This window comes from Pelodiscus sinensis, chromosome 3, assembly GCF_052426305.1.
Source record: "Pelodiscus sinensis isolate ZL-2025 chromosome 3, ASM5242630v1, whole genome shotgun sequence".
Lineage (NCBI taxonomy): Eukaryota > Metazoa > Chordata > Testudines > Trionychidae > Pelodiscus > Pelodiscus sinensis.
Window position 1 is genome coordinate 193,349,541 of NC_143054.1, and position 12,046 is coordinate 193,361,586.

At 41.0% G+C, this 12,046-nt stretch overlaps 1 protein-coding gene across 4 annotated transcripts in view; it reads right to left on the reverse strand.

Annotated features, from left to right (window-relative positions):
• The window catches only part of PLCB1 (phospholipase C beta 1), a 698,632-nt gene that overhangs the window by 142,236 nt on the left and 544,350 nt on the right, over nucleotides 1-12,046 (reverse strand). For all 4 annotated transcript variants that reach the window (XM_075925686.2, XM_075925693.2, XM_075925689.2 and 1 more), the window contains 5 exons: nucleotides 10,169-10,239; nucleotides 9,211-9,307; nucleotides 5,759-5,843; nucleotides 4,329-4,453; nucleotides 2,296-2,450 (listed from right to left, as the gene is read on the reverse strand). In XM_075925686.2, coding sequence (XP_075781801.1) covers nucleotides 2,296-2,450; nucleotides 4,329-4,453; nucleotides 5,759-5,843; nucleotides 9,211-9,307; nucleotides 10,169-10,239 — 533 coding nt within the window. The remainder of the gene's footprint in view (nucleotides 1-2,295; nucleotides 2,451-4,328; nucleotides 4,454-5,758; nucleotides 5,844-9,210; nucleotides 9,308-10,168; nucleotides 10,240-12,046) is intronic.

Sequence of the window (12,046 nt, forward strand, 5' to 3'; positions counted from 1 at the left end):
CGGCCTCAGCTTGTACCATGCCATGACATCACAACTAGTCTGGACTGTCAGAAGGAGCCAACTTCTCGCAATTACCTCATTACTCTTAGACTAAGTCCTGAAAGATCGGCTTAAGGTACACACAATGTAGCTGGAGTCAGCTTACCTTAAGCTAAGCTTGGTGGTATCTCCACTGTGGGAGGCTGATGGGAGCAAATGCTCCTGTCTGCTTCCCTAACTCCTTGTAACTGCGAGGAGTACCAGCACTGGCTGGAGTTGCGCTCAGCATTCAATTTATGGGTCTATACTAGACCTGCTAAATCAAATGCCAGAACATTGATCTTAGGCGTGGAGAGTGAAGACATGCCCTCAGAGACTCATTCCTGCAAAGTGCTGAGCAACCCCTGAGAGCGACTGAATGGCCTCCATTTAGGTGTGGCCCCAAAGCTGCTGTATTTCAGATGAATTATTTTTGGTATGAAACCATGACTTTTATAACTGCCTGACCTCATTGCAAGAACAGCCTATTGTTGTACACTATTCAGTTATACTAAGCAGTGTGCTCTGTTGGTCATCTCAGTGCAAGTTAGCATTTATCAAATAATAGGGATGTTTTCAAGTTAATACGGCAGGTTGGACCTCCCTAGTCTGGCACCCTCAGGACCTGACGGGTCCCAGATGAGGGAATTTGACAGACTGAGGAAGGTCATTTCTGGCCCCCTGCCACTTGCCTCCCTAGTCCTGTCCTTCCATAGGCCTCCCGGCTGGCTACCCGCTACCACTGGTCCTCTTTCCCTGCTGGACCCACTGGGCTTTCCAGACCTGCTGGGTAGCCTCATTGGGCTGTGTGCTGGGCTCCTGCCCCCCTCCCCTCCCGGGCCCTGTGCACCAGGCTCCCAGTCTGCTGGCAACTTGTTGTCAGCAGCCTGCTACCCTGCTGGCCCTCAGGGATTCCAGCCACCAGCCCTACCCCAGGGCTCCCTAGTCCTGGAACATCCATGGTCCGGCATTTCCTGGTAATTCTTGTGTGATGGAAAAGAAAAAAAATTGGAAATGAAATGAAAAACAAAACATAAGCAAACGTCCTTAATAGAGAACATTCCTTCAAAAACTGACCTGGTGCTTCAGTCTTTAATAGGAATTTAGTTACTTTTGATTTTAAAAATTATACATGGCCCACTACAAATTACATTGTCTCAATGTATAGTACACTGCAATTGGGGGTGTGATTGCAGCACATGTGAAGATGAGCTGGCTTTAATCCAGGTAGAGTGAGTACCAATAATGAAGATACGGCACATGGACTTCAGCATGGGCTTGTTGTCCAAGTAAGTGCCCAGGATACTGGCTGGACTTGTATAGGCCTGTGATGCTGCACCTTCATTGCTGCTAATATCAGCAGTGGGGTGTGCAAACCCCACACTGGAAAGGTAGGGGTTAAAATGCGGGGCTGGGCCCAGGTGGCCCTGCTCCATCACATCTGCAAAACCTGCACAGGCTGGAGAAAGAGCTTAGCAAGGGGAACACAGTTGCTCTGTGGCGCTGGCAGGCAGACAGGGGAGGTGAGCTGACCTACATGCTGAGTTTGTGAGAAGAGGCACCATGAGGCTCTTGCTACTTGAGGCCGGCCTACGATGACCTGACCAAGCCTACAGGACTGGTGACTCTGTGAAAGGCTGAAGATTTTATGTTTGTGTTTTGGTGTTTTACGTAGCTGAGGGGAAGAGAGGGGCCTGGTAGGGAGTGAGCCAAGGAGGCACCTGCCTGGAGTTAGCTGCCTGGATCACAGCATAGTGGACAGCGCGGGGCATAGGTTCCCCTACCAACTGCTGCAGAGGGGCAACTACAGAAGCCCAGCCCTGAGGTGGGGAACCCAGCTGGGGAAGAATCCCCTAAAGACAGAAGAGTTTGGGTTGTGAGATCTTGACATCCTGCTTAATCGTGAAGGCTCCCCCTTTGTCAGACTCTCACAGATATCCCGAACAGGACAGATGTGTATACATGGACCTGGCTGGAAGGCACAGTCACCAGAAAGACAGGTGACTGCAGGGTGAAGTAGCAGTAAGACAGGTGGAATACCACTGGCCACATCCCAGCCCGACCACGAGGCAGCATTGGTGGTGAACATCACTCTTCACAGTATAGAAGTGAGCTGGATTAAACTACCTTGGGTATGTCTAACTCTTACTGTAATCCCACCACCTGGCTGCAGTGTAGACACACCTAAAGAAGATCTGACAGGGCTCCAGATAAAGCAGAAACATGTCCAGGTTCTAACAAAACAATAAGTAGAATTTTCAACAACTGTGTACGTACCTTCACAGACAGAGTGTTGGCTACTATTCCATCCACAATACTTTCGGTAAATGGGTCAAAATGTTTGTCTGGTCTTCTCATGAACTCTGGCTTTAGCCTGTACCCACTTTTGCCATTGTATTCATACATCCCCATGTTTATTTGCATAGACAAATCTAAGCAATAAAAATATCAGGAGGAATTAGCTTCTGGGTAAGTATCAGATACACAAAAACAAATACACCTGCATTAATATAACTAAGTGTAATGTGAATAAACAGCTCTTTCTTGAATATTGCTGCCATTTAAACCTAGGTTTCAGGACATTTTTTACTTGAAAGACACGTTTCCCTCACACACTCCTCAATGGCCATCATTTTGCATTCTCTCTGTAAAAGGAAGGAGATACCCCAGAAGATGTAGGGTAGCATTTTCAAAAGACCCTAAGGAATAGATTTTAAAGATATATAGGTTTTACTCTGCTTAGTATTAAAGAGCCTAAGTGACTTAGGTGATTAGGTCTCATTTTCAAAAGCAACTTTGACTTCTAGATCCTGTTGACTTTCTATGAGATGTAAGCACCGATATGTGCAATTTCACTTTTGCACGTGAACGTCGGTGTTTGTGGGAGCAGCGTACATGCATTTCACAAGATGCTCCCATTTGGCTCACCCATGATAATCTTCCTTTCTAGATACGATGACTAGAAAAATGGAATCTAATAGTGCAATAAAAATTATTAATAATCATTGTTTCTGGAGGCCGAGGAAAAGTTAGCTATATTTTCAGTTCATTACACAATTTAAAGGGGCTGCCATTAACATGTGAATATTAGGTCTGCCTATAAGATACTGTAATGTTTTCCAATCCACAGAAAAAAATTCTTATTTTCAGAAATTGCAGTATGGTAACATCTGATAAATCATGATTCCTTAAGGTGATCACTGTATGCATATTACACTACAGCATAATATGTAAATGAATGTGAGAATAATGTGGTTTCAGTGATAGGAATGCACAGCTTTGTATAACCAGTCAATAGCCCAACATCTTTTGTTGAACAAAACAAGGCTACGTCTACACTGGCGCATTCTCAATGGACACAAATCTGATATTAGGAATGGCAACATACAAAAACCTGTAGGGGAACACTTCAATCTTCCTGGACACACAATTGCAGATCTAAAAGTAGCCATCCTGCAGCAAAAAAACTTCAGGACCAGACTTCAAAGAGAAACTGCTGAGCTACAGTTCATCTTTAAGTTTGACACAATCAACTCTGGATTAAACAAAGACTGTGAATGGCTTGCTAACTACAAAAGCAGCTTCTGCTCTCTTGGAATTCACACCTCCAGATCAGCTGCTAGAAGTGGGCCTCATCCTCCTTGATTGGATCCACCTGGTCATCTCCAGCCTGATCCTGGCCTGCATATTTATTCCTGCCTCTGGAAATTTCCACTACATGCATCTGACGAAGTGGGTCTTTGCCCACGAAAGCTTATGCTCCTACACTTCAGTTAGTCTATAAGGTGCCACAGGACTCCTCGTCGCTTTTGCATTCTCATGCAAAAACTCTTTTGCGGAAGAGTTCTTCTGCAAAAACTCTTCCAGAAGAGAGCGTCTACACTGGCATGTGCTTTTGTGCAAGAGATGTGCTTTTGTGCAAGAGCATCCATGCCAGTGTAGATGCTCTCTTGCGCAAGAAAGCTCTGATGGCCATTTTAACCATAGGGCTTTATTGTGCAAGAAATTCATGTTGCCTGTCTACACTGGCCTCTTCTGGAACAGCTCTTGTGCAAAAGGGCTTATTCCTGAGCTGGAGCGTCAGAGTTCTGGCACGAGAAGCCCTGATTTTATACATTAGAATGTCAGTTTACTTGCACAAGAACACGCGGCCAGTGTAGACAGGCAGCAAGTTTTTGTGCAAGAGCGGCTGCTTTTGCACGAGATCACGCCAGTATAGACACAGCCCAACTGTTTTGGCTCCTAATCGCCAACCTTATTCAAAAAATGGAAAGCACAGTCCACTAAACCAAGTTAAAGGTCAAACTTACCTACAGTTTGGAAGTTAAGAGCAACCAATTGACAGCCAGCATTCCAGAAGACTTGTGGCATGTAGTTTGAGGAATCTACACGTGTTCCCTTTGGATAAATCCGGCTAAGCTGCCTTTTGTTATATCTGGATGGTGAGTGGTTAAGATACAATATATTTGGCAAAATTATATGTATAGTTTCAGTCTTTAAATGTAGATGCTCTTTACAGAACAAAAGTAGGTTACTGCTTCAAGCATACTGCTTTGACAGATTCATAGGTTATAAAACAATACATGACATATTTTCCTTTTGTTCCTATGAGGACAGACAGATGCTAAAGAAGCAAAGGAAAAGCATGGGTATCTGTGGATCTAGAAGACAATATAATTGTAACTCCAACTACACAGTAAATAATCTAAAATGGTCCTAAATTGCCTCAGCAGAAACTCGTCAGTGGTAACAAGCCTTCCAGAGTTGGACTAAGTTAAGAAATAACTGCTCTCCTCACATGAACTTTACATCCAGCCTCCACAGAGAATAAGCAATGATGAGTAAACTGATTTGGTAAGACTGAGCTTCAAACTGCCACTCCACAAATATTAGCTATAGGAATATGTTGCAGTCTAGATGTACAGAGCCCTGTGCAGATACAAAATTTGTATCCGCATCTGTATCGGCAAAATGAGCTGCAGATATCCATATTGCTGGGTTTTGGATGTAAAATTTGTATCCTCATCCATATCCACAAAAATGAGCTGCGGATGGATACCTGTGGATATAAAGCAGATTTCTGAAGATTTGCAGGGCTCTATCGATGTAGAAGTTACTCTCAGTTAACATTCACTACGGCCATATTGTACCAGGATCTCTTTGTGAACTTGCTGGCTTCAAAAGACACAAGGACATACACCAGGAACCATTCAACTGAGATGGACTCCCCTTTGGTTATTTATCTCCAAAAGCTACAAATAATAAACCAGTGCAGCTAGCTCCTGGTAGCCAGGGAAGAATCAGTTGTGACCAGGAATCAAACTCATATCTCTCATACGATTATGCAAATTATTGGGTTACCCAAATTATCTTTATCTGGCAACTTTCTTTTGTTTCAATATCTTATATGATTTTATCATACACAGTACCATTGCTTTTTTAATATAAGTTAACATGCTTACTAATGATTTGACTCACTTTTCCTCCCCAGATCGTCCACCTGTATTTTAAACTAATCTCTTTTGCCCCAACCCACATCCAAGAATTCACTCTAAAACCTAAATGAGGTGTCATCTGATGCCAGCTCTCTTTCCTAAAGAAACAGGTAATCGAGTTAACAAAGTTGAGCTTGACCCTTAATTTCCCAAATTCAGGTCTCCAAAGCCCAATGAAGAACCCCAATGGTTCTTATTCAGATTTACAAAAGCACATAAAGTATCTTTCTGAATGTCAAGGATACTCCACAAATTCCACTGGAGACTTTGTGAGTTGCTCAAGACCTTTGGTTTCCACAAAGGAAGACATTTCAAAACTCTTGTTTCGTTCTGTAGTTCAAAGGGGGGGGGGGGGAGAACAGTGATTAGATTAGAACATTGTTGTTGTCGTTGAATCAGTCCTATGATATTGTAAGACCAGGTGAGGGAAGCAGTATCTTTTACTGGACCAACTTCTGTTGGTGACAGAGACAAACTTTCAAGCTGACATTCAGTAGAGCTGCGAATTGATGAGTTATCACCGTGCCTATATTTCATCTGCTATTTATTGACTTTTATATTTCACATCACCATTCTGATCACCAAGTGATTTCCAAGATTTTCAAAATATGTTTACAATGAAGGATGCTTGACAAAGCCGTATGTTTGGGGGAAATGAACATAAATAAAAGGAAAACAAAATAAATGTTCCCGTGCCCAGGAACCGCCAGAGTTCGAAAACATTCACTGAGGTTAGACACAGCACTAGCCCCCATTTTAACAGCTTCAAGCCCCAGCTTTTACAACCTGTAGTGTTAAGAGAATGACAGATCTTATAGGTGAGAAACAAGCAGAGGTAAAATGCAAGCACCCACCAGAGTGCAAATGTTGTCCAGTTCTTTCTAGCAAGGTTTTGCTAGTTTTCCAAGTATCCTTTCCAATGGCATTCAAGATGAGGATGGAAAATGTCAACAATGCAGAAGTACAGTGTCCTGTAAACTATTTTAACCCCCTAATTTTTTGCTGTTCAGGATGTACAAGCAATTCACGCTGAGCAGCAGCAGAAACAGAGCTCTGATTTCCACACCTTGAAGTGTGCCGAATTTGTTTAACAAAGTACAGGGAATGTGTTTCAGTATAGGCCACTGTTTCTTAAACTTTTTAAGACTGAGGAACACCAAACAATAATTTTTTTATGAGGAACACCAAGGATTATTTGTTGAGTGAAAAAAAAGGTTGCCTGCCCCTTTAAGGGTGGCCATTTTGCTGCCCCATTAAGGGTGGCCATTTTGAACTCTGTTGTTCTCCATGGCACACCTCTGACTGCCTCATTTTGTGCAAGAAACCCCTACCAGAAAAAGCACAGGTGCTCTGATGACCATTCTGAGTTCTTGTGCAAAAACTTCTTGCACAAGAGAGTGTCCATGCAGTGTGGATGCTCTCTTGCACAAAAGCTCATCGCTTTTGCAATACGCTTTGAGGTCTGGATGTGCTTTTGTGATGTGCTTTGAGGTCTGGACGCGCTTTTGCGCAAGAAGTTTTTGTGCAAGAACTCTTCCTCAAAAGGCTTCTTGTGCAAAAACCCTGCAGTGTAGACAAAGCCATAGTTTAGCACCATCTCTTTATCGTAAAAGTGCAACTTACAAATGCAGATTGTCACATAAATTGCTCTCAAAACCAAAACAATATAAAACTTTAGTGCTTACAAGTCCACTCAGTCCTCCTTCTTGTCCAGCCAATTGCTAAGAGAAACAAGTTTATTTACATTGGCAGGAGATAATGCGGCACGTTTCCTATTTATAATGATAGAAATGTAGCCGTGTTAGTCTGGTGTAGCTGAAACAAAATACAGGACTATGTAGCACTTTAAAGACTAACAAGATGGTTTATTAGATGATGAGCTTTCGTGGGCCAGACCCACTTCCTCAGATCAAATAGTGGATTTGATCTATTTGATCTGAGGAAGTGGGTCTGGCCCACGAAAGCTCATCATCTAATAAACCATCTTGTTAGTCTTTAAAGTGCTACATAGTCCTGTATTTTGTTTCACCTATTTATAATGTAACCTCAAAGTGAGAACAGGCATTCTCATGGCATTTTATAGCAGGCATTGCAAAGTATTTACATGTCAGATATGCCAAACATTTGTATGACCCTTGTGCTTTGACCACTATTCCTGAGGACATGCTTCCATGCTGATAATGCTCTTTTAAAAAATAATGAGTTAAATAAATTTGTGACTGAACTCCTTGGGGGAGGACTGTATGTCTCCTGCTCTGTGTTTTAGCTGCACTAGGCCACATATTTCATGTTACAGAACTCTCGCAAGATGACCCAGCACTTGTTGTTCATTTTAAGAACACTTTCACTGCAGATATGACAAAACACAAAGATGTACCAATGTGAGATTTCTAAAGATAGATACAGCACTTGACTCAAGGTTTAAGAATCTGAAGTGCCTTCCAAAATCTGAGGAGCAAGACATGGAACATACTTTCATAAGTCTTAAATGAGCAACACTCTGACGCAGAAACTATAAAACCTGAACAACAAAAAAAAAAAAAAAAAAACCAATCTTCTGCTAGTAGCATTTGACTCAGATGATGAAATGAACATAGAATCATAGAATCATAGAATAATAGGACTGGAAGGGACCTCGAGAGGTCATCGAGTCCAGCCCCCCGCCCTCAAGGCAGGACCAAGCTCCGTCTACACCATCCCTGACAGATGTCTATCTAACCTGTTCTTAAATATCTCCAGAGAGGGAGATACCACCACCTCCCTTGGCAATTTATTCCAATATTTGACCACCCTGACATGAGTCAGTCCACTCTGCTTTGGATCGTTCTTGAGCTGAACCTGTGACAAGCATGGATGCAGATCTGCTGGAATTGTGGTTGAAGTGTGAAGAGACACACAAATCTTTAGCACTACAGGAATGTAAATATTTTGCGATGCTGGTTACAACAATGCCACACACACACACCAGCTTTCATTTTCACCTGGCATCATAAAAAAGAAGCAGGCAACATTATCTGTTGCACATGTAAACAAACTTGCTTGTCCGAGTGGACAAGAAGTAGGACGGAGTGGACTTGTGTGCTCTAACAGTTCATATTGTTTTATTTTGTAAGTTAGTTATTTTTATACATAATTCTACATGTAGGAGTTCAACTTTCATAATAAAGAGATTGCACTGCAGTAGTTGTCATGGGGAAAATTGAATAAACACTATTTCTATTTGTTTCTTACAATGGAAATATTTGTAATAAAAATAAATATAAACTGAGCACTGGACACTTTGTATTGTGCGGTAATTGAAATAAAAATATTGGAAAAGACAGAAAATATCCAAAATATTTAAATAAATGGTTGAACAGCACAATTAAATCACACAATTAATTGTGTCTAATTTTTTAAACCATGATTAATTGTTATAATTGCTTGACAACCCTACTAATACCCTTAACAGGATTTATGCAATGCATTAAAAAGAGAGAACGGCTTTCTGCTTTTCTAAGCACACTCTTCTGCCGTACCTATGGGGACAGATCTTCCACGGATGTTTACTTGACTTCTTCAGAAACATGACAACTGAATTTACACAGGTGAAGGATCAGCCCCATGGCATGTTCAAATAATTGCAACTGAACTAAGAAAGGGGCCTCCTAAAAAGTCCCCAGTATAAAATGATGCTCTGGATGTTTAGATTACTTACTGTTTGATATCTCAAATGACTCAAACTTCACTGGCTGTACGTAGTTCACCAAGTTGGACATTTCTTCCGTGGCCATGGCTTCACGGCCAGCGGTGCCCTAAAACAAGGACACAAGGGCAAGGTCACTGGCTGGATTTCTATGCAATAGGCTTTATATAGCTAAGTCTCCAAGTGCTGGGGACCTATCACAGCAAAGTCAATGGAAGCATTACCATTTACTTCAGTGGGTGTGGGATCAGTGTCCAATAGATCATTACTCATTTGCATATGCAGATTATCTGGCCTATTTTCCTTTGATATGTGGCTTGGATTGTCCGCTTTAGGCTCCTCATCTAGAGGGAGTAATTTTCTCTTTGTTTTTGTTAATAAGGTATTAGCCAATGAAAGTCATGAAACTCCGGGAAGGAAGGATGAATTTCAAGGGGACAGAAAGGAATACATGTAAAATAGTCTTCATTAGCCTCATGGGAGTTTAACAGATTTATGAAGAGGAGACCTCACTACTCTATTTAAAAGTGAAATTACATAGCTGGTATTTTAATGCTTTACACATGCCTGTAAAACCCCTGGGAAAGTGACTGCATTATTTATCTTCTGAAAAGTGCTTAGCACATTGTGAGCACCTATAAAAATTAATAATAATAAACGTGTCTCTTTCAGATTTCAGCACAGAGCTGTCATAGAATAGGTTGTTTTATACACACAGGCACAATAATGAAGTACTTCTCTAAAACTGATTAATTAGATCTTATGTTACTAAGTTAAAATAGGAACAAAGCAAGCAGTGATGTGCACATGTTCAAGAATTAGACTGTTGGCAAACATTTTTAAAGTTTGTATATAGGTTTTAAGTGCTCTTTCCCTTTTGTCCACTAGAGGGCAGTCCAGCACTTAGTAATGTAAGACGAAAGGATAACCAGAATCACATCACCACGGTTCAAAATATGTACGTCCTTACTTCATCCATGGATGATTTTTTACAGTCATCATCATCGTCATCGTCATCGTCACTTTCAATCTCTGCTTCTCCTGCAAAATTGTAATTACGATACAATTATTAGCTGATACAATAACTATAACTACCAAGACTATCCTTGCCAGACACCTTCAAGTGCTGTTACTTTAGAGGTTCCACATTTTGGGGGAACTGGCTCTTACAGAACAAACCAAATTTGCTGTCTGGGAGTGGTTTAGCCATCCTTAAACAGCGCTGACTTACTTCGGGGGATTTGCCTATCAAACAATGAACTCCATTGTGTCTTTGTAAAGCACTTTGTTGTGGTCAACAGAACATTCAGAACCCCAGATTAGATGTTAGAATAATGAACTAAAAAAAAGAATGTTGGCTCATGACTTTCTGGGCATATACATTCTCATGTATTATTAACCAAGGACCAATGGTTCGGATTTGGTTGACTTGAGTTCAAATGTCTTCTTTGCCACAGGTTTCCTGTGTGTTGCTGGGCAAGTCTCTTAACTTTTTCTTCATGCCTCAGTTTTTCATCTGTAAAATGGGGATAACAGCATTTCCCTACCTCACAAGGGTATTGTAAGGATAAATACATTAAAGATCCTATGGTGCTCAGAAACCACTAGGGAAATAAAATTGACAATGGGAGAAATAAAAGCACCATTACTGAGACTGTACAGTTTCTAGCATAATGGTGCTCCATTTTCTGTTAGTCTTTATGCAGTATGGTAATAATTATGGTTATTATTACTAACAACAAAATACTTTATTCAGTAAATAACATTTTGTGTTAAAATAGGTAACATGTTTATTATTTAATATATTGAAAATTGTGAGGCAGATGCTCAGTTGCTGTAAACTGGCAATAGTTCCTTTGATTTCAAGTGAAGTGATTTCAATTTACACCAATTAAGGTTCTGTCCCTGTATATTTTCCTGGCAGTCAGCCCTGCGGTGGTATATCACATACACACCAGCAGAGGGCAATGCATACCAAATAATGAGAAGAAGCTTCTTAAACATTCTTTTACTCAAAAAGTACTGAATGAGTAGATGAGAATGAATCACAGAGATTTTTAAGCCTTCTTCTCAATTATTTTATCTCCCTCAAACCCCTATTGGTGAGACAGATTAATTTGTTAATAAACTAAAGAATCACACACACACCCTTCCACCGAATATAATATTCTTCTTAAAATGCTTTCAGGAAACAATCACATTCAACAAAAATCAGTTTCCTGCTTTCTTCTTAGAAATTTCCACTGTAGGTTTTACTTTGAGAAAGAAGCCATCAAAATTGAGCTTTAATTCACACAGCAGATCCCTATGTGAATCTGTTAGATTAATGTTTTATTACGGGCTGCACCGATTTTTCTGCTTCCCAGCCTTTTGCCCATATTTTTCACTTCTCTCAGTTAGCCATGGAAAAGCCATTTTCTTTTGGTGACAGGAACGACTAATATTCTCACATGCTGCAAAAATAAACTGATGTGTGAGAATTCATCCACTGGGCCACAATCTCTCTGCTTCAGGGAAGGAGTAACTCAGTCCCTATTTTTCATTTCAATTCATGGTCTTCATCCATTGGCTTCTTTTGAATATGTAGAGTACAGTGGAATTACTGTGGGCTACTTTCTCAACTGACCTATGTTTCCTCAGGCTGGGTTTCTTCCCTGACAATGGTGTGGATACGCCACGCCTTTATTCCTGAACAAATCTTTGAATATTTCATTGAAGAAAATTACATGATTGTTCAACGGATTCAGGGGATAGCTTCGGGAACTTTCATGTTTTGCTAAGAGCCTGAAGTGTTCTTGCTGGGGCTGCAGTAACAACCACTAGCTATGAATCTCTCAATTTATTCATC